We start from the raw sequence: 15,310 nt of genomic DNA on the forward strand, positions 1-15,310 counted from the left end.
TGGTTATTGATGCATAATATTCAGGACACTAAGTTTATAAAAAACTTCTTCAACTGATAGTTGAGTCACAGATCAACCAAATATTTGACTTAAAATGCTAGTTATCTTGCAAACAAACATATGACTACTGCTCTTTACAACTGAAAAAAGCACTCGATTAAAAATTTCACCTATCCTTCCATCCCTGTTTTTTGTCATCTCCCCCCCCCCCCCGCCCCCAATCCTTTAAAGAATCTTATTTTTTGTAATTCATATTTGGCAATGCTTAATGTCTTTACACAGATTAGAATCTTCAACCCATAATCAGGCTCTTCGTTGATTAAAAGCAGTCACAAAAGAAGAGAGAAGTGACTATAACAAAAATCCATGGATACCATGTACACCTTTCTTGGCATTCAATACACAAAGCTATAAAAACTGAACATAATTTTGTGGAATAAGTCCTCTCTTGCCATTTAGCGTGCCCTCTAGCCATCCTGGTTCTCTGGAAAATTGCACTGCAAAAGAAAAAGAAAAAAAATTACTGCATCTTTACATGCTCAAATTATTACTTTTAGCTCCACGACACCATGTGAAGGATCCATAAAAACATCAAGGCTTTTGCAATGACTAGTTTTAATAATCTGGCTAGGAAAGATGAAGAGAATTATTAACTTAGCTTAAATACTTGCATAATATAGATGCTTGAACTATCTTCTGCAAAATACACATGATGAAATAGCTCATAGGTGCAGGAGACTTTCTTAAGGAAACTATTAATGGAACTTAGGACAGGTTTATAAAATGGAAATTCTAGATGCCCTTGGGAGAAGTTAGAACTCATATCAAACAGCGGAGAAACAATTTCAGTAGCGGGGGTTGATGCAAGACCAAAAACCTGTCTTGAGCAGAGGTGATGAATCTGGAAGCAAACCCGCCAGCAGCTCTAGCAGGCAGCCAAACCTCTCCCTGAAGGCTCCCATGCCCAGCAGGCACATCTGTATCACAGGAAATGAACTCCAAAAAAAATAAAAAAAGACAGATCAGGAAGAAAAAACAGCCGGAAAACCTGCAAGTAGGAAATTTCTACTTGTCCTCTGGAGCTCGACCTCACTTTACCTTAGGGAGATGACAGGTATTACTTACACAGGAGTGTCTATAAATCAAAGGCCTGTTTAAAATAAGCGTAGCCCTCACCTGAGAGGATCACATAGAAATTTCATTTCACCTCATTCCTACTTACCAGAGGAGGAAATGCTCAAACTATGCTGAATCACTTTGGTCAACACAACAACAATTTCCAAAGAAGTATTTTTCTAAGCAAGTTTGATAAGGTAATACTAAACTCTGCACACTGCAGCATGTTCAGAGATAATGCACAATGGCCGAGCAATTGGACTTGAGTGACAAATACCATTTTCACCCCAGAAGACTGGACGTGCATGGTTACAACAAAGCCCTGTGCCTGGGAAATTAAATATCACACATATGGGTTACATAGCTCTTGTTATTTGTTAGCAGAAGCTTCTTGTAGACTCTGAAGACCAAGGAAAGAATTAGCACTGAGATTATACATGTAAGATCACCACTTCTAGAGACTGGTCTTTTTTAAAGAAACACACCAAGAAATAATTCTTAATATTTAGCAGCAGTAGCGACTGTCGTATTGGGCAACACTTCTGCCTCCATTCAAATAACCTTACACAAGAAGGGTTAAAATACCACGTATGTCACTGACTTTTTCTGTAGGCAAATGATATTAATAGGAAAGCTGACCAAATGTAAAGCTACTTTACGCTCCAACAATCCTGTTTCCTCTGATAATCCATTTCCAAAGTACAAACAAAGTACAACAGCATTCATTTAAAATATAAAACACTTTACTACGCAAAAGACATTTTGCTATCATACACAGCTCCTCAAACCCAGGACATAGGCTATTTCTGAAAAAAATAGAGATGTTCTGTAGTGTCCCCTTTCTGTCATTCCTTCTCTGTCAACAATGATTACAGTTCTTAGCACTTTCTCAGGCCTGCCTCATTAAAAAATACCTTGCTTCAGAAACCACACGTTTGGCCTTAAAACTACAACTCATTACTGGACCAAGCATCCCATAGGATTAACTCTAATGTTGGCTAGGGGCAGGAGGGGAAAATACTTGTAGTGTAAAAGATACAGAGCAGAGAACTAAAAATTAAATATTTTCAGCAAGGTTTAACAAGTGCAGCAAGACTGCACAACAAGACCAATCAAAGAACCATCACCAAAAGCCATCACTTCTTAGGAGAGTGGAAATAACAGCAAAGTTGAGAGCCCAGAGCATGATGGCAGCTTCCTCAATACCTTCTGCAAAGCTATTTCAGCTGTCTCACTCCAGTGAAGTCACAATGTAGAGAAGGAAAATGTCCGACCCATCACTAACGATGGCAAGTACTATGGAAACAATCACACCAGCTCAAATGGGCAAACAAAAGCAACAGACTTTCAACTTGCAATCAGATATCTAAGTAAAAGCTTTTCTGATTTTTTCTAATCAAGAAACGCAATAAGGTCAACTTGGCACTTGCAGCATTTCTTCTTACTTTCCTGTATTCTCCAAAGGAAATAGCTTCAATATTGCCAATATTATGATCATCTAACTGCAAACACACAGAATTTGCAAGCAGCTCTTCCCAGAGACCCAATGCTACAAGCAGACTTTGTTCTGCTTTGGCAGCTCAAAATTTTCACGGATCTTGACTACAAATGAGACCAAGACTCCTTTCTACAGTGGTATTAGTTCCATTTTAACATTTTGCTTACAGAGACCCTGGCTTCCACAACACTGTTGGCAGGAACAAAGTCAGACTGGTTACGGTCAAGCTGCCTTCAGTTACTTTTTACACTTTTAGCAAAGTCTTTAGGATTTTGGTAGTGCCCATTTGGTCCTTTTTATTGGTGAGCAATCATAACTTTCAGCAGTAGTTTGAGATAACTACCTCCAAATGGCATTGAGGTATCCGAAAAGGAGATCCACAGCCTGTACTCTCAGTCTCTCCAGGTGTAAAATAGAGATAATTGATGCACATGAATGTTTCCAAATGCTTTGAAATCCACAGACAAAAGGTGAACAGTAGCTTCATCCACACTTTTACCTCAGCAAAAGAACTACTTCAGCACACATACAGCACAATAGAGTATTTTGGGAGTACTACTTCTCTTTGATGTAAATCCTTCATTTGTCAGTACCATGAAGAAAGACAGTCCAGAAGCCTCAGAGAGTGCCTTGGAGTCAAACTCAGGGACATTAACTAAGACTGGCACTTTGTTATGCTATGAAACACAGAGAGGGATGACAACGGCTACATGAACACTTTGTGTGTTCCTGCTATGCTTGGTAGAGATGATCAGTGCCATACCTTTCCTAAGGAAAATTACTATAACAAAACACTTTCTCAGTTTTCCCCATATTTTCTCTCCCCAAAAATCTGTTTTTAAAAATTGTAAAAAGCTTTGCTGAGAACTATCTTGACAAGTTTTCAGGAAGCCTTCCTGCAAGCAATAGTGCCAAAGAATTTTGTTGTGTAAACACCATTTACCCTATCTAAAACACTTCTCCCTAGTGAACTTCCCATTTTCTTATTTCTAAGCAGTCTCTTTCAAGAACCAGAAATTTAATAGTACTTGGCTCCAAGGCTGGCAAGGTTTCAATGCCAGGCAGTCTGATTATTCTTTCCATGATTATTGGGAATATCTGCTTCAACAACAACAACAACAAAATATACAGTCAGCATATGTCTCTCAATCTCAGATCATACTCTGCTTCTTCCCATATGTGCCCTTATCCAGCTGCAAATTCTCAAGTTCTGCCTCTAACCACTTGAATTATATTGTTACGTGCTGTCAATAATATAGCCTGTAGCAACTGGGAAATAAAAATATTGGCACAGCCTCGGGTAAATTGAATTGAAGATTTTTTTAAAAAAAAAATCCAGTGGTTATTGTTCAGATTGCATTATTCATTTCCTTACACAATTCAATTAACTAGAAAACTTTGCCTTTTCTTTTTAACTTACCAGATGGCACCTTAGCGTTTATATTCTACAATACTTTAATGGAAAGACTGTGGGATTTGGGGCAGCACAATGCACATGCAATATTGGAAACACCTGAATGTGCAAATGTTCAGATTCTATACAGATTTCTATCAGGTGATGTAAAGCTTAATTTAATATTAGTAAATCTAACCTCATCAGCCCAAACACATTTTTTTTACCCCCATTTAGAAACAGGAAATGGAGATGAGAGTAAAGGTAAAACTCTTACCTTCTTGCACCAATATTACATTTAGCAGCTATGACAGGTGCAAGGCTACTGCACTAAATGCCATTATCCTGTCTCAGGCTAGACCAGCCAGAAAGATTCATCCAGGATAACAACACATTAAGAGAAAACTGTTGCAATCAACAACTGTGGACCAAGAGAGACAAAACAGAAGAACAACAGGGAAGAGAAGTGAAAAACAGGACACAAAGCAGGGAAGAGAAAAGAAAAAACTCAACAAACAAACAGTGAGAGGTGAAAAAGACAGGATTAGAAAAGTGAGACAGGCAGCATAGAGAAAGGAGAAATGGATAAAACCTTCACTAATGGAAGCAGCACTTTTTAGTAGACATTAATTTAACAGTTACTTTTAATGGTTGATACTAGCTGTATGTCAACTTGATTGATGCGTTGTCACTTTGATAGTTAAGGTTATTGGTAGAGCTGCAGAATTGATGTATTATTACTTTAATTTCTCATTTGGGGGCTTTATTAGGGCATATGGGAATTTAAATTGAGTAACTAAGGAACTTGAATTGATTCACTGGAATCTGATCCCAGCACAGACACACGGGTGCCTGTGCAAAAAGTAAAGTCCTATGTGAAGGCATTTCAGAGGTTTCAAATATGGAAACTGGTCTGCATTTTTATGAGAATACTGACAAAGCCATACATGACATAACCTACTGGGAACCATTATGGAATAACCATTAAGTTATTACACACATCCAGTTACTGCCCTATTACTTGCACACTCTCCTCCTTTTTCTGCCAATCCACAGGCTGCCTTGTGCCCTGCAGCACAAGGACAATGCCTATAGAATAACCAGGATCCCGTGGAATAAATTAGTGGAATATAAGGAAATGTGATCTTTCTCATTGCAATTAGGTTTTCAAAACACAATCCAAACAACCTTTTCCCAAGCTTCCAATCTTATTTGTATGATGATATGGAAAAAAAAAGTCTTACAGTTGAAAGATTCCTCCACAGTTGCCAAAGAGCTGAATTTCATACTTGTTCTTGGACAATCCAACTGTCTAGTTCAAAAACCTCAACTGAGGTTGTTGAGCTACCAAAACCATCGCAGCTTTACTGTAGCTTCTAGTGATCTTTTTGCACAAGAAAAAATCTTAACGTTGCTTTCACACGAATGTGTGACACAGATGCAACTGCTTCTTGAAAGACTTTCTTATCCTATGCCAACACAACAGGCAGACAATCCTTTGCTCTTCCACATTAGAAATGCTTCTTTTCTATGCTTACACTAGATTTTTTTTTCCTGTACACAGTTTTATGTCTGCTGAAGATCCCTATCAGTCATGTTTTAAAAAGCTTAAATTAAAATAACTGATGTTAGACACTTTAAAAAGAGCAATCATTTAGCTAATTCATCTTTAAAAGGTTTCCCACCTAACTTTCAGACATGACTTGCCTGCAAGGCAGCTCTAACAGGAAGCACCAAGTATAATTTTGTAAAGCATGTGCTGGTAGGGAAGAATCTAGTGGGCACCCCAGACCACCTTACACTGCAAAAAAAGTGGAAGTGAAGTCTGGTCCAGGCTTACTATTTACTTGTTTGGGAGGAGGCAGAGGACCTATGCTCTGCCTGCTTTAAAATAAGCATCACAAAAAGAGGAAGGAGATGTTTATGTGTTTGTGATTTTGTTGTTGTTACAGATGCTAAAAAATATTGAAATTAAGATTCTGCTGAGCTTCCCGTTTGCTTCAGCTCATTAAACAAAGCAGGAATGTTCTACTGGGATTGGGAAGGACAGGACAAAAGGACTTTCATTTAGGAAAGAAACTTTCCCACACAGACTTTTGATCCAGTGCTAACAGAATTAATGGTACATTCTAAAAAATATAAGACATATTTAGTTAGCTTTTTAATGCCCAGAGCTTTGATGTCTTTCAGCTGTTTTAGTCTGTGTAGTTTTCTCTTTTCCCTGCTGGATGTAACCTGGGAATTTGAAATACTCCTCCTTTACTGGACATCCAACCAAAGATATTCACATGTGCTAGCTGAATGATGGGGCAGTACATCCCCAAGAGCATTTGGTCATGCAGAATTAAATACCACTTTCCCTCTGGAAAGCACATATCAGATTTCTGAGCTGGTAGCAAGCTAAAAGCTGTCAATGGATAAGTAGAAAACAGGCATCACTGCAGAACTGCCAGATTCTGTAGAGGTCAGTATGCCTCTTACTGCTCCCCAGCCTCTAGACAGACTGGAATACTGCTCTCAATACTCAAAAAAAAAAACCAACCAAACAAACCAGGGATGTAATTGTCAGATCACTTTGAATCCCTATGTCTGCACAAAACTTGCATGAAGGTTTGGCCAAATTTAAATCTTCTGGGTTTTAGTATGAATGTAATATTTTGTCTGTCTTACCGTGCTGCTGCTATGGATTAATTTCTGCTTAGAATTATTAAACTGCATTTAAGTAAAAAGAATTGCTGAATCTGTCCAGGCCTTGTTGAGCCATTCCATATTATCTTATAACACAAACATTCTTGTGAAAGGATGAATCTATGCTCTAAAATCACCTTCTGCATCTTCAGAGTTTATATTGCAGTAGTCATTGGCAAAAGGTTTAAAAGCTAAACCCATTCCTATTAGTTTAAAGCCCCTGTGCAGTTGCTGAAGAGTAGGGCCACGGAAGCTCACTGAGGAGCAACACAGTCTTGATCACAGGCATTATTTTCTGTATGTTCATATCTAATACTTTATTTGAGTCCATAGACATTTATAAACACAGGCCTTCATTCTGCATGTCAGTGAATATTCCTTTTTCCACAAGTATGTACACACGCTAGAGGCACCCCTTGATCCACAAATGCTCTCTTTTCTCTTCAGTGATCACCAGGAGTGATTACCTGGAGCTCTGCTTGCTTGAAAATCTTTAGGCAGATACTTTTTTTCTTTAAATGAAACTCACATTTTATTTTACAATGATATTTCATATTTAAAAAAATACAGTTTCTTAGGCCAAGATGTTTTTCTCTATTGCTGAACAACCATTTCTGGTACTACAACACATTTAAATGCTGCTGAAAAATTAGATCAATAAGTGCCTATGCACCAGGAACCAAAGGCTTTGACTCACAGTGCCACGTATACGCTAAGTAGATTCTGCATACCAGAAATCTTTTATGTCATCAATTGTGTGTCATCAGCAACATTGGCAGAATACCAGCTAGCCTTATATTTTTATCCAAAGCCATTTTAGCAGTTTTGTCAATTTGTTTTTCATTGCTTTGTATTTACTCAAGCAATACTTACCATCTTCAAAAATTGCTCCTATCTGAAATGATAATTCAGAGCTGTGTTCTGCTTCACATGGATAAACTGCTCTTGCTTTTCTTTGGGTAACACTGAAAAACAAAATTATGAATTGTGGTGATTTTTTTACTCTTATGGAGACACTCTCAACCATTCTCTCTCCATTCTCATTTGGAGATAACTAAAACTTTAAACACAATCTCACATGCATCACTACAGGCTTATAATTCTTACACACAAATGCCAAAGCTGAAGCTTCACAGCTTACTGTTGGTATTTCTGAATACCATACTCTCAACTTTATGCATATTTATTTTTATGATAGTTAGCCTGAACTTTTAACTTCAGTTAAAATTTTGCCAAGTGCTAACCAGCAATGAAATCAATAGTAGGCAAAACATACTATACCTAATTTATAGACTAGTCATCATTATGTCTTCTGAAATGTTTCTTCATTAATCACACAGTTCAGCATTTCACTACCACTGTACAGAATTTGCTTTTTATATTTGTTTACAAAACGACACTACCAGAATACTGAAGATGCCGTTTTGTCCTAAATGCAGTAAGATTTCTAACATTTCAGGCAGTCTTCTAAAGGTGTTCTCGGGATGCTCAGCAGTAAGGCATCAATATAAATTTTTACAAAGTACTCATTTCTCCAAGTACCACAAGCAGAGATATTGGAATATAAAAGTATTTTCAGCACATCTTATTTAATCATGCTTTTGCAAAGTGACAGTTTGCTGCTGCCCAATGATGCTTTCTTTAGACACATCACCCACACCATTAAATCATCTTTTGTTGAGCCCAGGCAACAACAACGACACATAAAACATTGAGAAAGATTCTTCCTGTGCCAGGGAACTTGCAGTCAAACAGACAATGCAGTTCTGGTGCAAAATGCACCAGTAACAAGAAATGGAATTTTCCAAGTGTTGGAAAGAATTTATGAATATACACAACTACTTTAATTAGAAAAGCAAATATTATAAAACTTGAAGGAAAAGCTAAGATGGTGAAGACCTTCAAAGGAAAACGTGAAAATACTTCAAAAGATGGACAACAACATGGAAGGAAGTAGAAACAGGGTGGAAGGAAAGCAGGCCAAAACAGTGAAAGAAAAGAATGAAACCACACAGACAGGTAAAGACATGGGAAAGTATTTCAGAGGAAAGAAGGCTAGATTAAGAAACTTAAATTTGACATAGGTAGCTACAGAGAATAAAGAATTTTTATTTTTAAAGGCATTGTAAGAGAATCACTGCAGTAGAGAAACAATACGAACTGACCACAAATCAAAGTCTGCTTGTATTAACCAACAAGCCACTGACTCAATCTGGGTGCCTTCTACAAGGTAGGTGGTCAAAGTTAAAATAAGACAAAAGGAGATAGGTTTTTTATTCTGTCAAAATCACTAAAGTTGCATTCCTTGATTTGAGATAGTCATTCCCATACTGTAGAAGACAAGAGTTAGCCATTTTTTAAAAGACACAGAAAAAAAAAAGGAGGCAAATGAATAACCAGCAAAAATTGAAGTGCACATCATACCTTTCCACTGCCCTGTCACTCCCAGTGGTAGGGTTAGGGAAGAAGAAAGTGGATTGTGCAGTAGTTGTGGTGGCTGCGTTAGCAGATGGAGTATTCATCCATGAGACCATCGACGGGCGGCTTTGACTAGGACTAAGAGGAAATATATTGAAGGCAGAGTTAACAAGGTGAATCAAAATCTTTTTTCATACCAAAATGTTTGAATCTTTATCACTAGATAAGCAGTTAGATCCTCAAATTCAAAATGAATAACAACATTGTGCTGGTTTTGCAGACATGGCCATTGTATGATTCTGCATTTTCTCCTTGGAAGCATTTCTCCTACATGCACTACATCCTAAGCTAAGATGAATTACCCGAGATGTATGACATAACCAATGAAAAGACAAAATTCCACATCCCTTATCTAATAAAGACAGATACAATGAAACTGCATATAGCAGGCTATTATTTGAGCTGCCACTTTGCCTTTACAAGTTTTGATGAATCTATTTTAACATCTTCTCAGTGCTGTACTAAGGCATGTGCGACTGGGAAGATTTCAAAAGAGGCTGCAGCTCTTCCAACATCGGGATCACGATGCTGGCTCCGGATTAAGATCTCATTCGCATAACTGCATAGATACCGCCTCAGTGGCCGCCCTCACGAACACACTAATCAAATATGTATTAAATTAATGGCTGAATACATAGTTGCCTCAAGAAGAGAAGAAATAGAAGCCAAAGTTAAAACTTTTAGTCATTGGAAAACACACAAAGTCTTGCACGACGTAAAGGATGTCCCTAATTTTACACCTTAAAAAACCAAAGCATTTTAGCACAGAAAGCCTTTCTTCCATTGCACGGACAAAACAACTAACAGTCCAAACATTTAATGTCAGCCTATCTTTGGAACAAACAGCTAGACTCCAGGCAGTTTCTAAGCAGAAATAGAATTAAAATAATTCGCACACAGCTTCTGAACAGGAAACATCACTCAAAAGTACAGAACTTCATGATATAGCCTTTATCAGCTTGACTTATTCCACGATTAATCTCTTAGCATAAATCTGCAAAGTACCACCAAAATGCAGGAATCCAGTCCAAAAGGTTTTTGTGGGGGTGTAAATACACACTTAATCAAAGTGGATTGATCAAAAGCAAAAAAGAGATCAACAATCCCACCAGTTATAACTGTAAATGAATAAAAGAAAGCAAGAAACCTAAGATGTAGTTGATTTTAAACTTCTTGTGCACTGGGCTCTTTAATTTCTAGGAAAAAAGGATCACTACTGTTGGTTTGTAGAACATGTTTCACAACCAAATTCAACTCCTATCAACGGATTTTCCTAGCCAGCAATCTCATAGTCATTCTAGTAATTACATAGTTAGGCAAACATTTATTTTGGTTATTAATTTTTAAATTTAGTACACTATAAAATTGTTAATGGCACATTCCTTATTTAACAAGACAATAGTTTTTCCTTTGGATCTGCATCAGGCAGCATTTGGATAAAAACTGGAATTCACAGTGTATGAAAATAGCATTCCACAGTTAATTCCACTAATAAAAATGAAAGTTAAATGTGCTGGAAGCATAACCAGAAGGGTTTATCAAAACATGCTCTGCTGTTAAAACTATCGCATTTACCAAATACAGAAAGGAATCATTGTAGTAAACTGAACGAAAGGCTGGATTGTGCTGATTAGAAACATAGTTCATGCCTAACTTACGGAAGATTACATCTAGTCTGCTTCCCTGTTTCTGATTCTTCCACTACACAATTATGTATGTCTTTCAATAGCTACATACTTTTGAAGACAGCGCCTACATAATTTTGGGGTTTACTTTTACTTGAATTTTACTTTTACTTTCTCCTATATCCTCCTCAGGTAAAAGAAAAACCTTCAGCTAAAAGTTACTTCATTCAGAGAAGAAAAACAAAAAGTGAACACCAGCATTTGTATTGCTTCCTCTAAATACTGAAGATAAAAAAAATTCTCGATGGTGCTGTAAAGTTTATAAAGTTTGCAGGAAAGTAGATTATTTTTCCCTCATTCTGCACATCTACATGATGTGCAGAATTAATTTTACTGCATAACACAGAAGGTGAACCTAAGACAAATGTTCATCAAAAGTGAATTAAAAAAGTATCCTACTTGCATGGACTAAACTATTATAGTTAAAACAATCCTGGTATTGGAAGAAAAAACATTTTCCTTGGGCATTTATTTACTCAATTCAAATCAATTCCAACACTAAGATAGGTGTCAGGCTCATTTCTGAAACCTGTAAAACTACAGCAAATAGAAAAATAATATTCCAACCGTATTGCCAGAACAGTATTAAAGTGTCTCTAATTCAAATAAGTCACTATTCAAGAGTATTCTACCAAATGGTCTCCTCTAGTGCATACCTCAGATGTGTGTTGTTTGGTTTTCAACAAGTGAATAACAAAATCTTCCATTTATTAAATATTTCATTGAAACACACATCGTATTAATCTATGCAACTTACTTGATCAGCTCTAGAAAAATACACTCCACCTGCGTGTAAGACACAGGATTAATCATTTCAAAATACTACTCTGAACAGTCTACAAAAGATACCCTCCGACCCAGGAAAGGAGCAGTCATTCATAAGAATATTTGGAATAATACCAGATGGTTTCTCAACAAGAGTTGGAGAGGAAAGAAACAAAAGAAGAAAAGTGTGCTAATAAAGGAATAGAAGATGAAATAATGTTCAGACTCATCTCAGGGCACATTTATTTCTTGAGTTTCGCAGACTCAACAAGAAGAGTATCTATCAACTATTAAGACCACATTGTTCTTTACCAGACAGCATTATATAAAGGCCTGTAAAACCTGGCAGGTTTTCTACAAATTCTGAGCCACTCCAACAGTTCTAGTGGAAAAACGCTCCAGAAGTGCAGGTACGTGGCGCACTGGGCTGTTCCTTCCCCCGCCTTTTGATTAATTTCCTTAATATATTTCAGCTGTAGCGAAAGTACTGCAGCACGGCTCCTGAACTCGCCTGTCACTTTCCGCTCCTGGTTACTGAGCAAGAGATCATGCTCTTGGATTCAGCAGGGGGGGAAACCATTAATTCAACAGCAATAGTTTCACCATGTTAAGGAGGAAAAAAAAAATACATATATATAGCTTTAAATATTAAGCAAATTCTAGAATTTCAAGAGTCTTATTTACTGTACTTGGCTATCTCAAGAACCACTTAATTTTATTATTAAAACAGAAGGTTTGACTCGATAGGAAAATTGACTTCCAATGTTGTGGTGCGTAAGCAACAAACAGCTGGATTGTATTTTCTTTTCTTAAAAAGATTCTTGTGATAACAAAAGTTACGTTGCTATAAGGCTTTGCATGCTTTATCAAGATGATGGTATATTAGAAAATATTGCATAACTTATCATATAGCATCTCAACTTTAAGAAGGTATGTTGAAGAAATCCTCTTTCCAGAAGGCTAAAATGAAGGCAATACATTTCCGGGGGAGAAGGGGAAGGGAGAGGAAAAAAAGTCTGACATTACCATCTCTCTTCGAGGAAAAATGCTATTGTCTGGCATAGCAAATGCTGGGAGGAGGGGGGAATGGCCTCACTGAAAATAAGCTAGAGATTTTGTACTGATATTTATGAAACAAACTCCTGAAAACAAGATTTTATTGGATGTTTATCTGGCTTGTTCCTAAGGTAACACAGCTAAAGAGCAGCCTCTTATCTTGAGAGCAAGGAAGAGACTCTGTGAAAAGAATCTACACTGCAACTCTTGAGAAAAAAAGGGTTGTTTCACAGATGGGCTTGGCAGGCCCACAGCTGTTGTATCACAATGTCTGGCTGACATAACGAAAGTGTTCTTAAAAGGTTTCATTATAAGACTACAACAGTATATCAAAAGGTGTTGGCTATTTTCTGATTCAATATGCAATCCAATACTCTCCACCATCAGACAACGATCTCCCTGCATATTAAAAACTCTGTGCCCGGGTGAGGCTGAGAAGCAGAAAAATACGGACAAAATTCTATAAATTGTCATAGTTGCAGCAAAGCTGGAGACAAAACGGGAGGACAGAACTTCCTCATCTGTGTTCCCTCTGAAACAAAACTCAACCCCAAGATTTAAAATATGTATCATGTATGAAAGATTCTGGAACACTCATTTATACACATCAGCCAGTACTGAAACAGAGGTTTTGTTAAACTTGGATTGTGAAGTCTCAGTGAAGCAGGAACACATTAATGAAATGATCTTTCATGCCAGTCTGGTAAATCTGAAGCTAACATCTACAGCAGCTGGTCTAAGTTAAAGCGCTTTTAAAAGATAATTCAGACAAAGCAAAAATGAAGTATATAAATGTATAAACTTATAGCATACTGCTGTTCCTTTTAGAAAAAAAAAAAAAAACGAGGGGGCTGTGTTCCCTGGAATCACACAAAGAGAAGAAGAAAGAAAAGAAAAAGAGGAGAAGGAATAAAAAAAAAAAAAAAGGAAAAAGCTGATCACAGTTGTTGCATCCCCACCTCTCCCTGCTCTGAGCACACACACCGTTACCCCGTGCTCACACAGCGGTGCTGCTGTCAAGCCCCCTGCAAGACAAGGAGATGGCAAAGTCTATTTTGTATGAACCACATGACTAAGTTATATTATGCTTGTTTCAAAGGAGCTGCAAAATGAGGGCTGTTGCTTTGCTTGTGTAACAAAAGGGTACAAAAAGAAGTGCCTGCTCCACTAAACCTCTCTCAAACTGCTGAGTCACTGAAGAGGTGGCAGCTGAAATAAAAACAAACTGCAAAATAAGCACAATGAGCAAAGAGCACTGCTACATATCTGGACTGTGCCTTCTGCAGCTGTTAAAGCATCATCTTTTAATAAAATAAGATGATGACATTAGCTATTATAAAAAGTTTTCAAGACACTGAAACTGAAGTCCCTCATCATTTACATAAAATTGCCAATTCACACCATTGCCGGAAAGTAGAAACTATTCCAATATTAAGGCAACTATAGATGCAGTCTACTGATGTAGATAGAGCAAGGCTGATGGGAATTTGTTCAGCAGTTTTAAAAAAAAAAAAAACCTAATAACCATCTCCAAGGCTTCTGTTATGTGCAGAACACTACTAGTTCTGCCCTCCCTTGCCATCTGATGGCTCTTTTAACATCAGGCTGCTCATCAGGAATTTAAACAGCCTGAGATTTCACAAAGAACGAGTAGCTTCTTCCCAGTCTGGTCACAAAGACCTTGAAAGGCGCTCAGGGTGCTACGCAACATGGCTTTCATCATCATTTTGAAAGCCTCTGTGGGTATTTAAAAAGATACCCATACTGAAGTATACACACACATCGAGCTGGGTGATAGAATATTTGAGTGTCAGGATAATCAATAAAGAACAACTGCAAAAGAAATGAAAGACTGTTTCCTCTGCCACTGGTCCCCTGCATACTCCTGAAGTCATTTACATTGGTGCTTCTCACTTCTCCTCTGGGTTTTGAGTACTTTCAGCATTTGGGCAGACAGGACAGTATCTTACATGCTGCTACAGCAGTATCCAAGGCTGGATTCAGTTTGAAAACTATGAATCTTACCATTCTGTGCCCAGAAATGCAACTGCTTTAACAAGTCATGCACCTCCACTCATACATACTTAGTGAAGAGGTTTGAGGGACAGGATGTTTTCCACACCGTCCAGTTACGAAATCCCAAAGGCTGAGAGAGGGAAAGAGAAGAGGATAAGGTAAACAGATACTCAGACAGCAACATCATCTTGAGGAAGGCTACATCACATCCTGCACCATGACTCCATACAGAGCAAACACTGGAAGTTGCTATGCTCCAGCTCCCTAGGAAACTCAAAAGCCCTGCAGACTCAGATCCCAAAAATGAACTCTAGAGCTGAGGAACAAAACATTAGTTCTCATGATCTGAATGAAGACAAGATCATGCAGATAATGTAGGGGACTTCCAACCGAAAAAAGACGACTGTGACCCAATTCTGAAAACCCATAAATCTGTAAGCTCTGTAGACAAGCCCTGGCATAGGGTATTGTACTGTAAGCAGAAATAGATCTCATGAAAACAATGGGCCAGTTACAGTAACAGATCTTTCCTTATCAGAAAAAGATCTTCAGAAAGATAAATTACAACATGTACTGAGTCAAGGGAATACCTAGTGTTCTGCTGGTTTTGTTCAT

At 37.7% G+C, this 15,310-nt stretch overlaps 1 protein-coding gene across 3 annotated transcripts in view; it reads right to left on the reverse strand.

Moving 5' to 3' along the window:
* Positions 1-241: 241 nt before the first annotated feature.
* Positions 242-15,310, reverse strand: part of ARHGAP10 (Rho GTPase activating protein 10) — a 149,083-nt gene continuing 134,014 nt past the window's right edge. For all 3 annotated transcript variants that reach the window (XM_054064843.1, XM_054064845.1, XM_054064844.1), the window contains exons 21-23: positions 9,120-9,251; positions 7,569-7,660; positions 242-497 (exon numbers count right to left, since the gene is read on the reverse strand). In XM_054064843.1, the coding sequence (XP_053920818.1) occupies positions 409-497; positions 7,569-7,660; positions 9,120-9,251 (313 nt within the window). In that variant the 3' untranslated portion in view covers positions 242-408. The remainder of the gene's footprint in view (positions 498-7,568; positions 7,661-9,119; positions 9,252-15,310) is intronic.

This window comes from Cuculus canorus, chromosome 4, assembly GCF_017976375.1.
Source record: "Cuculus canorus isolate bCucCan1 chromosome 4, bCucCan1.pri, whole genome shotgun sequence".
Taxonomy (NCBI): Eukaryota; Metazoa; Chordata; class Aves; order Cuculiformes; family Cuculidae; genus Cuculus; species Cuculus canorus.